Below are 16,980 nucleotides of genomic sequence, written 5' to 3'. Positions count from 1 at the left end.
AAAATTTATACGAGCACTCCTTGCTTAGAATTCCAAATTTCAGGGACTAGGGACAAGTACTTGGGAAAGATACAGGCAAACTTCTTGTTTGTTTGTTGACAGAAGTTTCTGTCCTGCTGGGTCCCGAAGCCGTTCAGTCCCAGAGAAACACACAGAGGTCTACATTAATCATAAACTGGTTGGTCTATTAGCTCAGCCTTTTTATTAACTAATTCTTACATTTTATATTAGCCCATAATTCTTGTCTGTGTTAGCTACGTGGCTTGGTACCTTTCTTTGGTGAGGCAGTCACATTTTGTTTCCTCTCTGTCTGGGTGATGACTGCAGATTGACCTTTCCTCTTCCCAGAATTCCCCTGTTCTTGTCACCCCACCTCTGCTTCCTGCCTGGTTGCCCCGCCAATACTTCCTACCTGGCTACTGGCCAATCAGTGTTTTATTAAAAATAATACAAGAGATAGGATAAAAGACCATTGTCCCACAGCACTTCTTTTTCATTTATTTTCTGAAAATATTTCTGCCTTATAATCTTATTTCAGTTTGAGGCCTCCCAGAATAATATTAAGTAAAATAGAGTGAACATGTGGAATCTGTAATTATAATTGTTTTTGTTTTAGTGCCTTCCTTCTGTCATTGTCAAGTCATGTGGTATTAAAAATTATTAGTCTTCCTATATGATAGTTACTCCCAAGTTTTATACTGATGTTTTATTTTCTTTGATTCTCATTTGTTAAGAGAAATCTCCTTAACATGGTATTGTAAATCTATAAGACCATTTTGAAATTATATTTCTTGCTAATATAATTTATTTAAACTAAAGGGAATGTTTAGCACACAATTTTCTTTATTTTAAATTTTCTTATCATTTTACAAACCAACCAGAGTTCCTTTTCCTTTCCCTCCTCCTGCTCACTCCTCCCCTTCCCCTTGCTCCAAACCCATCTCCAAAAGGGCAAGGGCTTGCATGGAGAGCCAACAAAGCCTGGCACATCATGCCTGCATAGGACCAAGCCCCTCCCCTGTGCAACAAGGCTGAGCAAGGCATCCCACCATAGGGAATGGGGTCCAAAAAGCCAGCTCTTGCATCAGGGATAGGTCTTGGTTCCACTGCGAGGGACCCCTCAAACAGACCAAGCCACACTTGTCGCCCACATATAGAGGGCTCAGCTCAGATCCATGCAGGCTCCTGAGCTGTCGGTCCAGGAGCCTGAGCTGTCTTTGTGGATCATGACCTTGACATCCCCTTCTCCCATATAATCCATCCTCTCTCTGTGTGACTGACATCCTGGATCTTGACCCGGTAACACACAATTTTCAACCCTCTATCAACGTAGAGGATAATAAAGTATTTTATTTAATTTATAGTAAGGCAAATCAAATAATTAAAATATTTCAAAAGTCTTACTGATGTATTTCATTATTGCTCCAAGTTTGCTCATCTAGACTTTGGTACGTTCAGCCTCTTAACATTCAAGGCGATGCAGGGGACTGCTCATCAGTCTATGGGTTATACAGGACTCTGTAGTGTATGAAGGACTTCAAAGGTCCTACTCACCCCAAATTAGGATTGTAAGAGCAAAACTTAAAAAGAACATAGGGAATGCATGCTTTATAAGTTAGTATTTGTAACTAAAAGAGTAAACTTATTCTCACCTGAATTTTTCTTAAGAGACCAGTGGTTTTTTTTTTTTTTTTTTTGACAGATGTCATCTTTGGAATGAGATCCAGAAATAAATGGTATTCCTCTTGATCATTTCTATAAAGCGATCAATGGCAATACCCATCTCATTGGTAGAAATGGTTTAAATATTTAGACTAATTCTAAGGGGATTTGCTTGCTACTAATACCAGATTGCAGTCTGGGAACCCAGTGTTCTCAACAGCGCTAACACAGCGAAATGAAGTAATGCATCCTTTTAGACCAAGAGATTAAAGCAAATACTTAATACTGAAAACTCTGAGGTCTGTGTATTGGTTTTCATTTGTCTGATTTTTAATCTCATTGATTTTTATCACTAATCTGCACGTAGGTACACAGCGATGAGAAACAATTGTACACCCATGGGTAGTAAAGGTGCAGGGAGGAGCCGAGAACCGTAGTAGGAGAGAGAGAAACAGTGGGGTCAGAGGTTGGAGGGTGTCACCTTTCTTATAATTGTTCATATTATCAATGCTTTATTTTGGATGTATGTTATCATATTGGATATGGATAATCATTAACTGGATTATCATGTTTTTATCCATTTGCCTTTTAACTGACATAATTGCTATATATAATATACAATACACATATATGTTATAATATATAATAATATATAACATACTATATATGTTATAATTCTTTTTTAAGTGTTATTTTTAATTGAAAAGCTAACAAATGTCTAGTTACAGCCTCTTGAAAAGCTAACAAATGTCGAGGTACAACCCCCCCCAAACCAAAATGGGTAGTAAACTAAATCTCTAGGCAACATATTCAAAGCTGAGATTAAAAATTAAACGGGGGGTGGATAAGACAAAACAAGTCCTCAGATCCAATTAAAAGAGCCCAGCTGTACACAAGCTTACCAGCAGCAAAGAGGCTGGAACACATCTCAACAACCCCACTTGCAACATTGACTTCAAGTTCCCTTGTTCCAGCATCCAGCTCATGAACAAAGATCATGTTTTATTAATGCTATTTCAGAATACTTCTCATAAGTTGTTTTATTTACAATGCCAACTTTCAAAGGCTCACTGAAGTTAATTGGACAATGAACTAGGCAGAAATCACTTTACAGAAAGAGGGAAAACCCCAAATGCCACTTTCCACAGAGAACCAAAAAAGTTCAGTTTTACTCAGAATACTGAAAAAAAAAAAAAAAAAACAAAAGAACTTTTGCTCATAGAAGAAACTCAGCCATAGGTCAGATCTGTACGGGAACTACACATGCAGTGAGGACGAGACTGCATTTGTCTACTGTTCTAATATTAACAATTATAAACAGAGCAGTGCAACTAGCATTTGGAACAACCCTTCTAGTGTTACAGTGTCAGGCACAGCACTTCACTTCTCTTCACACCACTGGTTCTCTTTGTGTACCTCTTCCTCTCAATAAAGTCATTTTTGATATTGAAGGTTTTACGAATCTCCTTAGGAATTTTCTTCTTAATCATATTGGCCACAGTCTTGCATGTAACATCAAGCAAACCTTTGATGTCTAAGTAGTTTGCAGCCAGAATAAGTTCAAAAAGTGTTTCTTGGTCAACTTTCAGGAATTCTTGGTCCCAAGCAGGAATATCATTTGTCTGCTTTTTTTTTTTCTCATCATCCTCAGGAGGAGGAGGGTCATCCTTGTGATGGGTGCACCACTGAATAACCTTTGTTAGAATTGCTGCATTAACATTTGGTAAAGAACAGGATTATCATCTCCCTCACCATCCATTCCCAAATCTTCCAGCATTGTCTTGATAGTCACAGATTGTTTGGCAATTTCTGCATCAACTTCAAATATCTTTCCATCAGAACTCTACAACTTTATTGAAGGCATGGTGCTCGGTCTCAAGACCGCGGGCCCAAGGCTGCCGGTCAGTGATCACAGAGGAGGTACAAGGAGGACAAGGCCACTCTGTTATAATTCTTATATGTGTATTTGGAATGGCTCAGTCTAGTTTATGACTATATTGCCTCACGCATTTACAATGATTATTTTTTATGATGAAGGCATTCAAAGTCAAAAAGAGTAATGTGTAATTCTTAGTTACTTTAAAATTTATGCTACATCATCATATGTTCATCATGATGCACAAGGAAATAACATTATTTTTGTGGACCTGAGAAATTTTGTCATTAGGCCAATACCTCCCCTGCTTCTTCTCAATTTCAGTTCCTGCTAATTATTAGTTTTCCTATCCATTGAGTTGGATCCCATTAAGTTCTACATATAAATCATAAAATAGGTATTTTTCTTCACTTGGTCACTATTCATAACATATTGCTCTCAATAAATAATATGTCAAATGGCTGTATTCTTTTGAAGACAAGATAATACTGCTTTGCTTTTACATACCATGTTTTTTTTGTTGGTTCATATATCTGTGGATACTTAGATTGATTCTATATCTCGGCAACTGCACATAATGTAATGGCTGTGCAAATATCTTGTAAGCTGCCAATCTCATTTCTTGCACACATGTGTGTATTTCACTTTCATAGTGGAATTGTGGAATCATCTGTTTTCTATTTTTCTTTTTTTAATTTTTCTTTTTTGTTGAAAATAGATTTTTTTCTCAAATAATATTTTTTTGATTATGCTTTCCCATCCTGCTACCCCACCCAGTTTCTCCCCATTTCCTCTCCCATTCTGGTCCACTTCCTATCTGTCTCTCATTAGAAAACAGGTGCTGCCTTGTGGTGCAAGCCTTTGACCCAATCAGAATTAGACAGATCTCTATGTGTTTGAGGACAGTTTGGTCTACACAGTAAATTTCAAGACAACAGAAAGGCCCTGTCTCAAAACAACAACAGCAGCGGCAGCAACAACAACCCAGACATCAAAGGGATATTAATAAAAGAAGATAAAAACAATGTCATACACATCAGAATAGGACAAAACAAACAGAAGGAAAAACACCAGCTTGACTTCTCCATGTTCAATAAGTTGGGTACGGGTTGTTTTCAGCAATGGGGCCTTGCCAACAGTTTGTGGAGAGAGCACCTTATTGTTAATAGTTTAGGTGTTAGGGGTTTTCATGGGTCCCCTTTGGCCTAAAGCTCAATTATTTGTAACCCAGTAAAGGTATGGAAGTGTCATTTGACTTCAAAAGATGGCCAGTTGGAGCTCTGTCTCCCCTATTATTTTGGCAATTTCATTTAATTTGCTTTCATATATACATATATTTCAGGGAGCTTCTACTGTATTAGGTTTCCAATACTACCTCTCACATGACCCTTAATTTTAGCTGTCTCTCCATTTATCTGCACTCTAATCTCCTCTTTTCTATCCCCTCTCCAATTGATTCTATCATTTAGTTCCCCTCCATTAATCCACAGCTATATATTTTATTTCCCTTTCCTAAGATCTGTAGGGCCCAGGGCAGCTTGGTACACACCTACCAAGACAGACTCTGCAGACCAACCAGAAAGTAGGCCTGAGTCTATACCACACTCCAGAAAAGACCACAAACTGGGATCACCCAGAAATGATTCATTTAAGGGGAAAGTACCTAAGGTTCCAAAAAAACAAATAAGTAATGTTCCAACTGTTGTAGATAGGATCTTCTAATTTCACCAGGGCACCCATAGAGAAACGACAGTCAATCAGGGGTCCTGAAACTTAAAAATCCCTCACTCCAACCTCTACTATTATTAAAAAAAAAAAACCCACCCACCTGAGCTTGAGGCTCTCTGACTGTTCTAGTGTGTTGGACACACAGAGAGTCTAAGTTCAAACTTGAATAAGGATAAAGGCTCCTTGCTTTTATATACAGAACTTGGTCTCTTTGTTTTTTGGGGGGACTCTGCGATCTGGGCATAACAAATCTACTGTCCTCAGGTGCCTTACTCTATAATTAAGTCCTGTGGTTCTAGTGACTATAGCTTAGTCTTTGACTTAACAGCTAATATCCACATATAAGTGAATACAGAACCTATGTCTTTCTGGGCCTAAGATATTTTACTCAGGATGATTTTTTTCTAATTTCATCTATTTATCTGAAAATTTCAGTTTTTTAAAATGGCTAAGTAATACTCCATTATATAAATGTTCCATATTTTCTTTATCTATTCTATTGAGGGACGTCTAGGTTGTTTCCAATTTCTGACTATTATGAATAGAGCAGCAATGAACGTGGATGAACAAGTGTCCTTGTTGTAGAATGAATCATCCTTTGGGTATATGCCCAAGAGTGGTATAGCTGGATCTTGAGGGAGATTAATTCCCATCTTCTTGAGGAACCAGGACATTGATCTCTATCATGACTGTAAAAGTTTGCACTCTACCAGTGTTGTGTGAGTGCTCCCTGTATGCCATATCCTTGCCAGCATCAACTGTCATTTGTTTTATTGATCTTAAGCTATTCTGATGGGTGTAAGATGAAATTTCAAAGTAGTTTTGATTTTCATTTCCCTGATGACTAACAATGCTTAACATTTCTTTAAGTGTCTCTTAGCATTTGTGTTTCTTTTTTTGAGAATTCTCTGTGTAGATCTATACACCATTTTAAAAATTGGGTTATTTGCTTTCTTGTTATCTATTTTTTTGAGTTCTTTATTTATTTTGAATATTATCTTTCTATCAAATGTGTAGTTGGTAAAAAGATTTTTCCCATTCTGTATGTTGCTGTATGCTGGAATGACAGTGTCCTTTGCCAGACAGAAGCTTTTCAGTTTCATGAGGTCCCATGGATTATTTGTTGATCTTAGTGCCTGTGCTAACAATTCTACTTGCTGACACCCAGCTTGACCAGGACCGCTTGTTGAAGATGGTTTCTGTTTTTTATTATGTAATTCTAGCTTCCTAATCAGAATTTAGGCATCCATAGGCGTGTGAATTTTTGTCTGGGTCTTTGATTATATTCCACTGATCAATGTGTCTGTTTTTGTGCCGGTCCCATGCTGCCTTTATTACTATAATTCTGCAGTTCAACTTGAAATTGGGGTGGTGATACTGAAAGCAGGTTTTTAATATTCAGGATTGTTTTAGTTATTCTGGTTTTATTGTGTTTCCATATGAAGCTGAAAATTTTCCTTTCAAGATCTGTGAAGATCTGTGTTGGAATTTTGATGAGGATTGCCTTAAATCTGTAGATTGCTTTTGGTAGGATGGTTATTTGTTAGTATATTGATTCTACTGATCAAAGAGAATAGGATCCCATGAAGCCAGTATATGCAAGTAGAGACGCATCCCCATGTCACTATCAGTCACTCAGTCTGCCCTAGCTGTCATCCCCCTTCAGAGGGACTTGGTTGTTCCCATGCTTGTTCACTTCCAGTCCAGTTGGAGTTGGTGAGCTACTATTAGCTCAAGCAAACTGTCTCAGTGGATGACCCCCTCATGGTCTTGAATTTCTTGCTTATACTTTCACTCTCTCCACTCTTCAACTGGATCTTGGGAGTTCAGTCCAGTGCTCTGATGTGGGTCATCGCCTGTGTTCCCCATCTGTTGTTGGATGAAGGTTCTAATATTTAAGATAATCATCAGTCTAACTACAGGGTAAGGTCAGTTCAGACACCCTCTCCTCTTTTGCTTAGGGTCTCAGCTGGGTTCATCCCTGTGGGTTCTTGGATATTTTTTCTAGAGCCAGGTTTCTTGCTAATTCTATAACGGCTCCCTACAGAAATCAGTGTGGCAGTTTTTCATAAAACTGGGAATCAACCTACCTCAGGATCCAGCAATTCTACTCTTGGAAATATATCCAAAAGATGCTCAATAATACTACAAGAGCATTTGTTCAACTATGTTCATAGCAGCATTATTTGTAATATCCAGGACCTGGAAACAACCTAGATGCCCTTTAGCTGAAGAATGGATAAAGAAAGTGTGGCACATCTACACAGTAGAGTACTACTCAGCAGTAAAAAATAATGACATCTTGAATTTTGCAATGCAAATGGACAGAATTAGAAAACATCAGCCTGAGTGAAGGAACCCAGACCCCAAAAAACAAATATGATATGTACTCACTTATAAGTGGATACTAGTCATAAACAAAGGGCAATGGCCGATAGCTCAGGATCCTAGAGAAACTAAGCAATAAGGTGAACTCAAGGAAAAACATATATAGACCCATCTGGAAATTGGAATCAGACAAAAATTTGGGAGCAGGAGGGCAAGGGGTAGAGGAAGAGGAGAAGGGGGGTGGTAGAGAACTTGAGGGAATGGGATGGTCGAGATCTTGGAAGGACAGATATGAGAGCAAGGAAAGGGTATTTTTCAATATCACTGATTTTCTCAAAAACTTTGTTTCATTGATTCTTGTCTTTGTGTGTGTGTGTGTGTGTGTGTGTGTGTGTTTTATTGATTTCAACACAGAGACTGATCATTTCATTTCCTGTTGTCTACTGACTTTTGGGTGTGACTTCTTTTTGTTCTAGAGCTTTCAGATGTTTTTTTTTTTAAGTTGCTAGCATGTAATAAATTTTTAAAATGTAGGCACTCAATGCTATGAACTTGTCTCTTAGAACCACCTTCATTGTCTCCACAGTTTATGTTGTGTATTCATTTTCATTCAATTCTAGAAAATCTCTAATTTCTTTCTTAATTTCTGCCTTGACCCATTTTTTTTTTTTTTGGTTAAACAATTTAATGGTGAAGTTGGACTAGTGGCTGATATTGGATGAGACAGCAGGATGAAAAAACTTCATTTTCTTGTCTTCAAACTTCTATAAAGCTGATTTCAGGACAGGGTGACGTTCCCAACCCTATTATACACACTCAGAACCTAAGATAGTCTTTTGTCTGTCTTGTTCATTGCAGTCCATGTCATTGTCCTGTGTTGTCTGTGTATGTTTTCCACATTTGCTACCAAGACTAGACTGGCTGACAGCAAAAGCTCCAGAAAATCAAGGATGCATGTCCCTAATGGGTCTGTCCTGTGAAGTACCCAGAACAGGGTTGGGTGGTTGTTTCCAGAATGGCTCATCTAAGAAATGCACCACAGTGTTTAAAGAGACAGCAGTTAATGTCTCTTGCTAGCTTGACTGTGTTTTGTGGGGTCCCACATTGAATAGCCTTCCTCAAGTGGACACTTAAACACCAAGGCCTTTTTCCTCTTTATGAAGCAAGGACGGATCTCAATTCTCTTTAGGTACTTTTGAATCCCATTCCAGACTCCAAATCCACTTCCTCTCTGAATGCCAGTCTGTAGAAAAACTGTCATGGGGCTTATCATCATATTTCAGAAGCCTTTCTCAAGAAGCCAGGCTTTAAGATGCTCATCAAAGTAGCCCTTGATCCGAAGAGTCCCTGTCACCTCATTAACCTGGGTGATGGGTGTTCTTCCGAGCTGTGGGCTCAGAAACTCTTCCACTTCCTTTTGTAGAGCCCAGATGTTCCCCTCCACCTTACGGATCACAGTCATCTCTCGGTTGCCACGTGAAATGTCTTTGTAGACAGGGATGTTATGCATCCGGGAATCGTCGAACAAAGTAGGGCACGTTGGGAGGGGGATCTCTGGGAGGCTACCAGCCACTGGAAGTGGGATAATGTTTATGCTTTGGTGGCACTGGGATTTTGGTAGGGGGGGAACAGATGCTCCACAAACTGGTATTCATCCACAGCCTCCACAAAGCTGGGATTATCAGGGGGTCCCTGGGTTTGACTCAGTTGCCGAAGCACATAGCTCCACCGGAGGCAGTACCCCCAATCCTCTCAGAGCGGGTCGGAAGACAGGCACTGCCATCTTTGATTCCCCATTTTTCATTCCACAGTAAATTGCGTTTTTCCATGTATTTATAGACTTTCTGTTGTTGTTAATATGCACCTTTAGTTGTGTTGGTCAGATAGGATGCAGGATATTATTTCAATTTTCTTGTATTGGTTGAGACTTTGTGTCCAAGTACGGGATCAGTTTTGGGAAAGGGTACATGAAATGCTGAGAAGGTGTATTCTTTCGTATTTGGGTAAAATGTTCTGTAAATATGTTTTAGGTTCATGTGGTGTTTAATATCTTTAGCTTCAACAATTATCTGTTTAGTTTTTGTTGGATGACCGGTATATTGCTGAGAATGGGTTATTGAAGTTACCCATATCAGAGTGTAATTTAAGTTGTAATAGTGTTTCTTTTACAAACTTGGGTACCCCTATGTTTGGTGCATAGGTGTTAAGAATTGCTATTTCCCCTTGGACTTTTCCTTTGATGAGTATGTTGGTCCTCCCCCTTTTCTTCTAATTAGTTTTGGTTTGAAGTCTATTTTGTCTCGTGTTAAAATTGCTGCAGCAGCTTGTTTCTTACGCCCATTTACTAGAAATATCTTTTCCATTTTTTTTTACCCTGAGGTGATGTATATCCTTAGTGTTAAGGTGTGTTTATTGGATGCAGCAGAAACGTAGATCCTGTTTCCTGTTTCTGCACTCATTCTGTTAGTCTGCATCTTTTTGTTATGTAATTGAGACCATTGAAAGCTTTCATTGAGCAGTGTTTGTTGATTCCTGTTATTTTGTTGTCGCTGTTGTGTGTGTTTCTCCTCTTTTTGTTTGCTAGTCTAATATTATTTGTTACTGTGTTTTCTTAGGCAAGGTTAACCTCTTTAGGTTGGAATTTTCCTTCTAGTGCTTTCTGTAAAGTTAGATATTTAGATAGATATTGATTAATTTTGGTTTTGCTATGCAATATCTATTTTTCCATCTCTTGTTATTGAAAGTTTTGCTGGGTATACTAGTCTATACCATGGGTAAGAATCTTAGTTAGGGTTTCTATTGTTGTGATGAAATACCATAACGAAAAAGCAAGGTGGGGAGGAAAGGGTTTAGTTGGCTTACACTTCCACATTGCTGTTCATCACTGAAGGAAGTTGGAACAAGAAATCAAATGGCAGGATCCTTGAGGCAGGAACTGATGGAGATGGTCATGGAGGATGCTGCTTACTGGCTTGCTTCCCCTGGCTTGCTCAGTCAGCTTTCTTATAGAAGCCAGGACCACTAGCCCAGAGATGGTACCACCCACCATTGACTGGGTTCACCCTCATTGATCACCAATGGAGAAAATGTCTTATAGCTGGATCTCATGGAGGCATTTCCTCAAGTGAGGCTCCTTCCTCTCTGATGACTCTAGCTTAATGTCGAATTGACACAGAAAATCAGCCAGTCAGTGGATATCTGTGTTTTCATAGTGTCCAGGCTCTTCTGGCATTTAAAGTCTCCTTTGAGAAGTCTGATATTATTTGAATAGGTCTGCCTTTGTTTGTTCCTTGGCCTTTCCGCTTGTAGCTTTTAATATTCTTTCTTTGTTTTGTATGCATAGTATTTTGATTATTACGTGCTGAGGGGACTTTCTTTTCTGGGCCAATCTATTTGGTGTTCTGTATGCTTCTTGTATCTTGAGAGGCATCTCCTGCTTTAGAGTAGATTTTTAGATTTAACGTTTCCTTTGATTGAGGTATCTATTTCTTGTATTGTGTTATCAATGCCCGAGTTTCTCTGTTCCTTGTCTTCTGATGTTCTTGTTTGAGTTCCTAAATGTTTCATTTCATGATTTTCTTCAGTTTTGATTTTCCCTATTGATTCTATTTCTGCTTTTAATTCTTTAATACTTACTTCATTTCCTTTTACTGTTTGTGTTTTCATGGATTTTAAAAGATATTTATTAATTTCTGCTTTAAGAACTTCTTTCATATTCACAAAGGCTACTTTAAGGTATTTTTCTTATGCCTCACCTCTATTGTAATGCACAGAACATGCTATGGTAGGGGTTGCTGGGCTTTAGGAGAGACACATTGTCCTGACTATAATTTATATACGCATCTGGGTTTTGGAATATTTTTATTCTAGGTGATGATATATAGTCTTGTCTTCATGGATGTGTGTTTTGTTCTGTGATTTTGTTTGTCTTCTCTGGTACTTAGGAGAGTGTGGTGGTTGTGTATTGCCACTTGGATTTTCTGTGTCAGAATTTTTTAAGATTTAACATTTTATTTACTGAGGTTTCCATATACATTTTTTCTATTGTTCTTCAGTGCCTGAGAGTTTCTCTTTCATCTCTTGTATGATGTATTCTGTTGTGTGGTGCGGAAGCCCCCGAAGTTCCTGTTTGAGCTCCTAAAGTTTTCATTTTCAGATTTCCCTCAGTTTGGGTTTTCTTCTGGGATCCATCTAGGTGTGACCACTGGGGGTTTTGGGTAAAATATGTATCTAGGTATTGGGAACTGACATTTAGGAGTGAGGGTGTGTTAGGAGAGGGGCAGGACTGATAGGATCACCAATGGGGAGAAAAGAAGGGTGTTCTATTATGATCTGCTTATTCCACCAGGGAATGAGGGCAGAGAGTGAGAGACCACAACAGATGTTCTGCTATAGAGCTGGGTATGACTATGGTGGATTGTATATAGAGGAGAGGAGGGAGAGTGAAGATCCGAAGCTCCCCTACCTACTTTGCTGGCCTACTGCTTCTTTGGCAGGTATAGGTGAAGACTGCTTGTTCATTTCTTGGCCACCCAGACCTGAATAACCACACAGAAACTGTATAAATTACATCACTGTTTGGCCAATAGCTTAGGCGTATTCCTAGCTAGCTCTTACATCTTAAATTAAACCATTTCTATTAATCTGTGTATTGCCACAAGGCTGGCCTACCAAAAAGGGTTTCCAGCATCTTTCCCCTTTGGCAGCTATATGGTGTCTCCTTGACTCCACCTTACTCTCTATTTCTCTTTCAGCCTGGTTATATTCTGTCCTGCCATAGGCCAAAGCACTTTATTCATTAGTCAATAAAAGCAACACATGTACATCCCACATCAGGCAGGCAGAATGTCTGTCTGCTAGAGCTGGGGACTGGGATAACAGTATGAGTAGGGAGGAAGGTTGGAGAAGATCTGTATGATGGGATAGGAAGGAGGGGAGGCCAGAGCATGTAGGAGAGGCAAGGAGCTGCAGTTAGGCTGTTTCCCTGGCCCAGGTGGCCCTTGGGTTGCTATGGAATGTCTGCTGGAGCTGGGGACTTGGATAAAGCAATTAGTGAGCAGAGGGAAGTTACTTGTGACCCCGCAGAGGTGGGGGCAGAAGGTTGGGAAGATGGCCGCAGCTGGAGATCTGCTGCAGAGATGCGGATAAGACAGGGGGATTTGACTTGGGGGAGCTGAAGTCTGATTAGCCTACCTACTTCCCTAGTCAAAGTGGCCTGTGAGTTCCCAGAGAGTCTCTGCAGGAGTTGGGTCCCTGGATAAAGCAATGGGGAATGGTTAGGAGGGGAAGATCTGGGGAGGGGGTAAAGGAGGCTGCAGGGGGTGGTCTGGATTGGGGATAAGACTCGGGATTTGGATTTGGAAGAGAAGAGGGAGAGGTGAAGATCTGCAGGTAGTTCACCCGCTTTCCTGGCTGGAGTTGTCTTTGAGCTCTCAGGAAACCGGTTCCTCTATTTTTACCGTTTGGGGTCCTCCACAATTTCTTTAATGGCCATATTAATTTATATTCTTGTCAATACAAAGTGCTCTTTTCCCTATAGTCTCGCCTGTCTGCCTTCTTTTTCTTTTGGTGATAGCCATTCTCACAGGTGCTACATCTAAAGTCCCACTGTCGTCTTCTCACTACCCCAGTGGAAGTCTGTTGATGCAAAGCATTTTGCATCCATCTACTGGACACTTGCAGGCTTCCCTTCAAGCTGTATTTATTCAGATCCACTGCCAGGCACGTCATCGAACATTCCCTTTCTCACCATTGAGTTCTTTGTGTTCCTCTTCATGTTGTTAACTAGAATTTTTTTTTCATAGCCTTTTCCTTTAATGCAATTCTAATCTTTATCCATCCCTTTAATGTCTATGCTTTTGGTGTCATATGAAAATTATTGTTTTAATGCCATAGTGTTTTCTCTTTTTGTTCTCGCCAGGTTCAGTTGTATTTACATAGTATGACATGATGATCCAATTTAAATTGAATTCATGTGGATATTTGGCAGTTCCAATACCATTTGCTGAAAGACTAGTGTTTCCTTACTGCATGTTCTTGGCACCTTTATTCAAAATAAATTACTCACTAGTACATGGGTTTATTTATGGACACTGTTTATTTTTCTTTTGTCATGTGTCTATTTTTATTCCAGCAGTGTTTTACTTTGATTGCTGTAGCTTTGCTATAGTTATGAAAATAAGTAGTACACATTGCATGGTGCAGGGTTTGGATAAATCCTGACATATCTGAGTATCATTGCAATGAACTACATTATTAGGTTTTCTTTGAGCATTTAAAGAGAGACAAGGTGATTTTCTTTTCTTTTTTTAAAAAAATATTTATTTATTTATTTATTATGTATACAATGTTCTGTGTGTATGCCTGCAGGCCAGGAGAGAGCACCAGACCTCATTACAGATTTTATTTTCTATTCGTGAGTTTAGGATATTACTAATATTTTAAAATATGTTTTCTGACTACATTTTCTCAATAGGCTCAACATATTTATTTTTGCTGTGAAGTTAGTCTCTGGTGACTGGGTAGTCTGAGGCAGTGACTGCTGTACTCTGATGATTGCTTCTGGGAAATTAGCTGTGACCTCAGAGCATCAAGAGAGCCCGTGGAAGGAAGAATTTCTGTGTTAACTTGATATGTATCATCTTTGGTAGAGTGTTAGTAACAAACTTAGTGACAATTGTTTTGTTAACAAGAGTGACTGATGGGTTTAATCACGTTTTCCACATGGCAAGATCTCAACAAATGTGTGTTGTAAATAGTTGGAGAGTTGTTATGTGGTGGTACATTAGGGTAATTAGATTCCATTTCTACTCTACAGTTTTCTATTTTTAATAAAAAAGATTTTAGGAAGATAATACCTATCCATGTTTCACCACCCAGTACTTTCTTCTGTGTGAATATAATATACACAAAGTACCATTCCCATTTTTAGAACCCTTCTTCATCTTGCATGAAGGGGTATAGAAAATTTTAGCCTAACTACTTGACAACAAAGCTTCTCAAATTGTGCCTGAGGTTTAATTGTGTAGAACTTTGTTTTATTGAAACTATGTATATATACATTGGAGTAAAAACATTTTAAAACTAGCCTTTCTTAAAAATAAGCATTATGAATCAGTGATGTATTTTGATGACAAATCTGATATACACATTTAATATTTATTTCTGTGGGAGTGCATCCATTTCTTCGCTAATTCTGTCTTCAACAGACATTATTCTCCAAAGACTGTCAGAAAAGTTCCTCAATGTTTGCCCACCACAATTTTGTTGCTCTTGGGTTTAAATGCTTGGATTTGGTGACATTTCAGAGGTCCTAATGCCTCTTAGCTTATCTACTTACTCATGCTCTAGGCTACTGAAGCAAGTTGATTATAAATGCTTTTATGATGGTAACTTATATTTTAGCCCTAAATCTCCTTGACTTTTGGATGGTAACCATCCCCAATATTGATAATGGCCATAGGCTTGGCAGCAGACTATTTGAATTTCAAAGTTTACTTTTCATTTTTTTCCCTAATACCTACTAACATCCACCCCAATTTAACCTCAACTCTATTACCACCTGGCACCCTGCTGTTTAATTTAAAATCATTATCATACTTTGCCATTCAATATACAGTTTACAAGCATTTCCCCTCTGTAATTCAGGGGAAGTTTCTGCTGAATCAAGTCTTTAAGCTATAGCAGATGCTTGTTTAAAACTTGAGGTTATTTTTTTCATCAGAATTTTTTTCAAGACGTTCTTTACTTCTTTATTTCTCAAGCTATAAATAAAAGGATTTAGTAAGGGAACTACTATTGTAAATAAAATAGCAGCTGGTATATCTTTATCTCCTTCTTCTAGCAAATTTGGCCTAATGTACATGAAGAAAAGAGAGCCATAGAATAACGAGACAGACAGAAAGTGAGACGCACAGGTGGAGAAGGCTTTGATCCTCCCCTCTTTGGACTTCATTTGGAAAATTGTAAAAACAATGTAAAGGTAAGATATGAGGACACTGCCTATTGTGAAAACTTGAATTGAGCCTGAGAAGACAAACAGCACAAGCTCGTTGACATAGGGATCAACACAGGAGAGTCTGTACAAAGGAAGAATGTCACAATAAAAGTGGTTGATGTGATTAGACCCACAGAATGCCAGTCTAAATAGTAGCCCCACATGAATCATGGAATGCAGGTTTCCAGCTATGAAGGCCCCTGTGGTCATCTGAAGGCAGAGCTTCTTGGACATCATGGTGTGGTACTGCAGTGGGTTGCATATGGCCACATAGCGGTCATAGGCCATTGCTGCCAGAAGGAAGCAGTCTGCAGTTTCAACAGTGCAAAGAAAATAAAACTGTGCCATGCATTCATACAGAGAGATTATTCTGTCCCGAGAAAAAAAGTTCCCCAACATTTTAGGAGTAATAGCGCAAGCACAACAAGAATCCACGAGAGCCAGGTTGCCCAGAAAGATGTACATTGGTGTGTGAAGAGAACGTTCTTTGGAAATCAGAATCATCAGGCCCATATTCCCTACCATGGTGATTAGATAGATGACAAAGAATACCACAAACAGAAGGGCCTTCATTTCTGGATAGTCTGTAAATCCTGTGAGGATAAACTCATGTTTCATGGTGTGATTTTCTTCAACCATTCCTGATTCTCTGAAAAAAGAAAAAGTTGGGAAATAAAGTGCTAGTTTCCTGTGTGCCCCAAACACAATTAAACTCTCTTTGTTTTAAAGGAGGAGATACATACTGTATAACACCTTTGCAAGTCATCTGGGCTTGAGTATAGTAACATGTCCAAATATTAGCATAATTATTCTTTCTTTTTTGGGCTGGAGATTGAACCCAGTGCATTGTACATGCTATGCAAGTGGCTTCAGTACCAAGCTACATTCCCTCCCTAAATTATTCCTTTCAAACCCATTTATTAAACACTAGTTCATCACATTTTCAAGGGAAACTTCATATTGGATACACATAAGTTGTATTTTGCTTATTTATAAATAGAACAAAAACACTTCTTGTGAAAATTGCTTTATAATTTTATAATATAACTTATATTTTCCCAAACAAATTCAGTGACTGTATTTGTTTCACCCAAGGATAATGTTCAGAAGACTATCCTTGCTACAGTATTTATTGCAGCAATATCCAAAAGGTGTCAAGAAACCAGATACATGGGCAGATAATGGATATAATATGTGTATATTAGCTATTCTTATAAAGGATTAGACATGTTACAACATAGGTCAATTTTAATAACTAAATAAAGGAAGGCAGACAAAATGGATACACTCTGTAATTTTACTTAAGTGAGATACCTACATTAGACAAATTCAGAGAAAGAGACTATAAATGTGATTGTTGAGGGAACTGGGAACAACCTTGTTTAATGAA

The 16,980-nt window shown here is 38.6% G+C and overlaps 1 protein-coding gene and 2 pseudogenes across 1 annotated transcript; all 3 read right to left on the bottom strand.

Moving 5' to 3' along the window:
• Positions 1 to 2,898: 2,898 nt before the first annotated feature.
• On the bottom strand, positions 2,899 to 3,526 carry LOC126505850 (S-phase kinase-associated protein 1-like; annotated as a pseudogene).
• Positions 3,527 to 8,873: 5,347 nt separating this feature from the next.
• On the bottom strand, positions 8,874 to 9,377 carry LOC126505589 (39S ribosomal protein L49, mitochondrial-like; annotated as a pseudogene).
• Positions 9,378 to 15,266: 5,889 nt separating this feature from the next.
• LOC126505836 (olfactory receptor 5K1) lies at positions 15,267 to 16,229 on the bottom strand. The gene has a single exon (XM_050149074.1). The coding sequence runs from the start codon at positions 16,227 to 16,229 to the stop codon at positions 15,267 to 15,269; it is 963 nt and encodes a 320-aa protein (XP_050005031.1).
• Positions 16,230 to 16,980: the final 751 nt, after the last annotated feature.

This window comes from Alexandromys fortis, unplaced genomic scaffold, assembly GCF_014885135.2.
Source record: "Alexandromys fortis isolate MF-2015 unplaced genomic scaffold, M_Fortis_MF-2015_v1.1 scaffold_4, whole genome shotgun sequence".
Lineage (NCBI taxonomy): Eukaryota > Metazoa > Chordata > Mammalia > Rodentia > Cricetidae > Alexandromys > Alexandromys fortis.
This window is presented reverse-complemented; position numbering and strand designations above follow the sequence as displayed.

Excerpts from the sequence above, each read along its gene's own strand:
- LOC126505836 (XM_050149074.1), bottom strand. The coding sequence starts at position 16,229 with ATGGTTGAAGAAAATCACACCATGAAACATGAGTTTATCCTCACAGGA.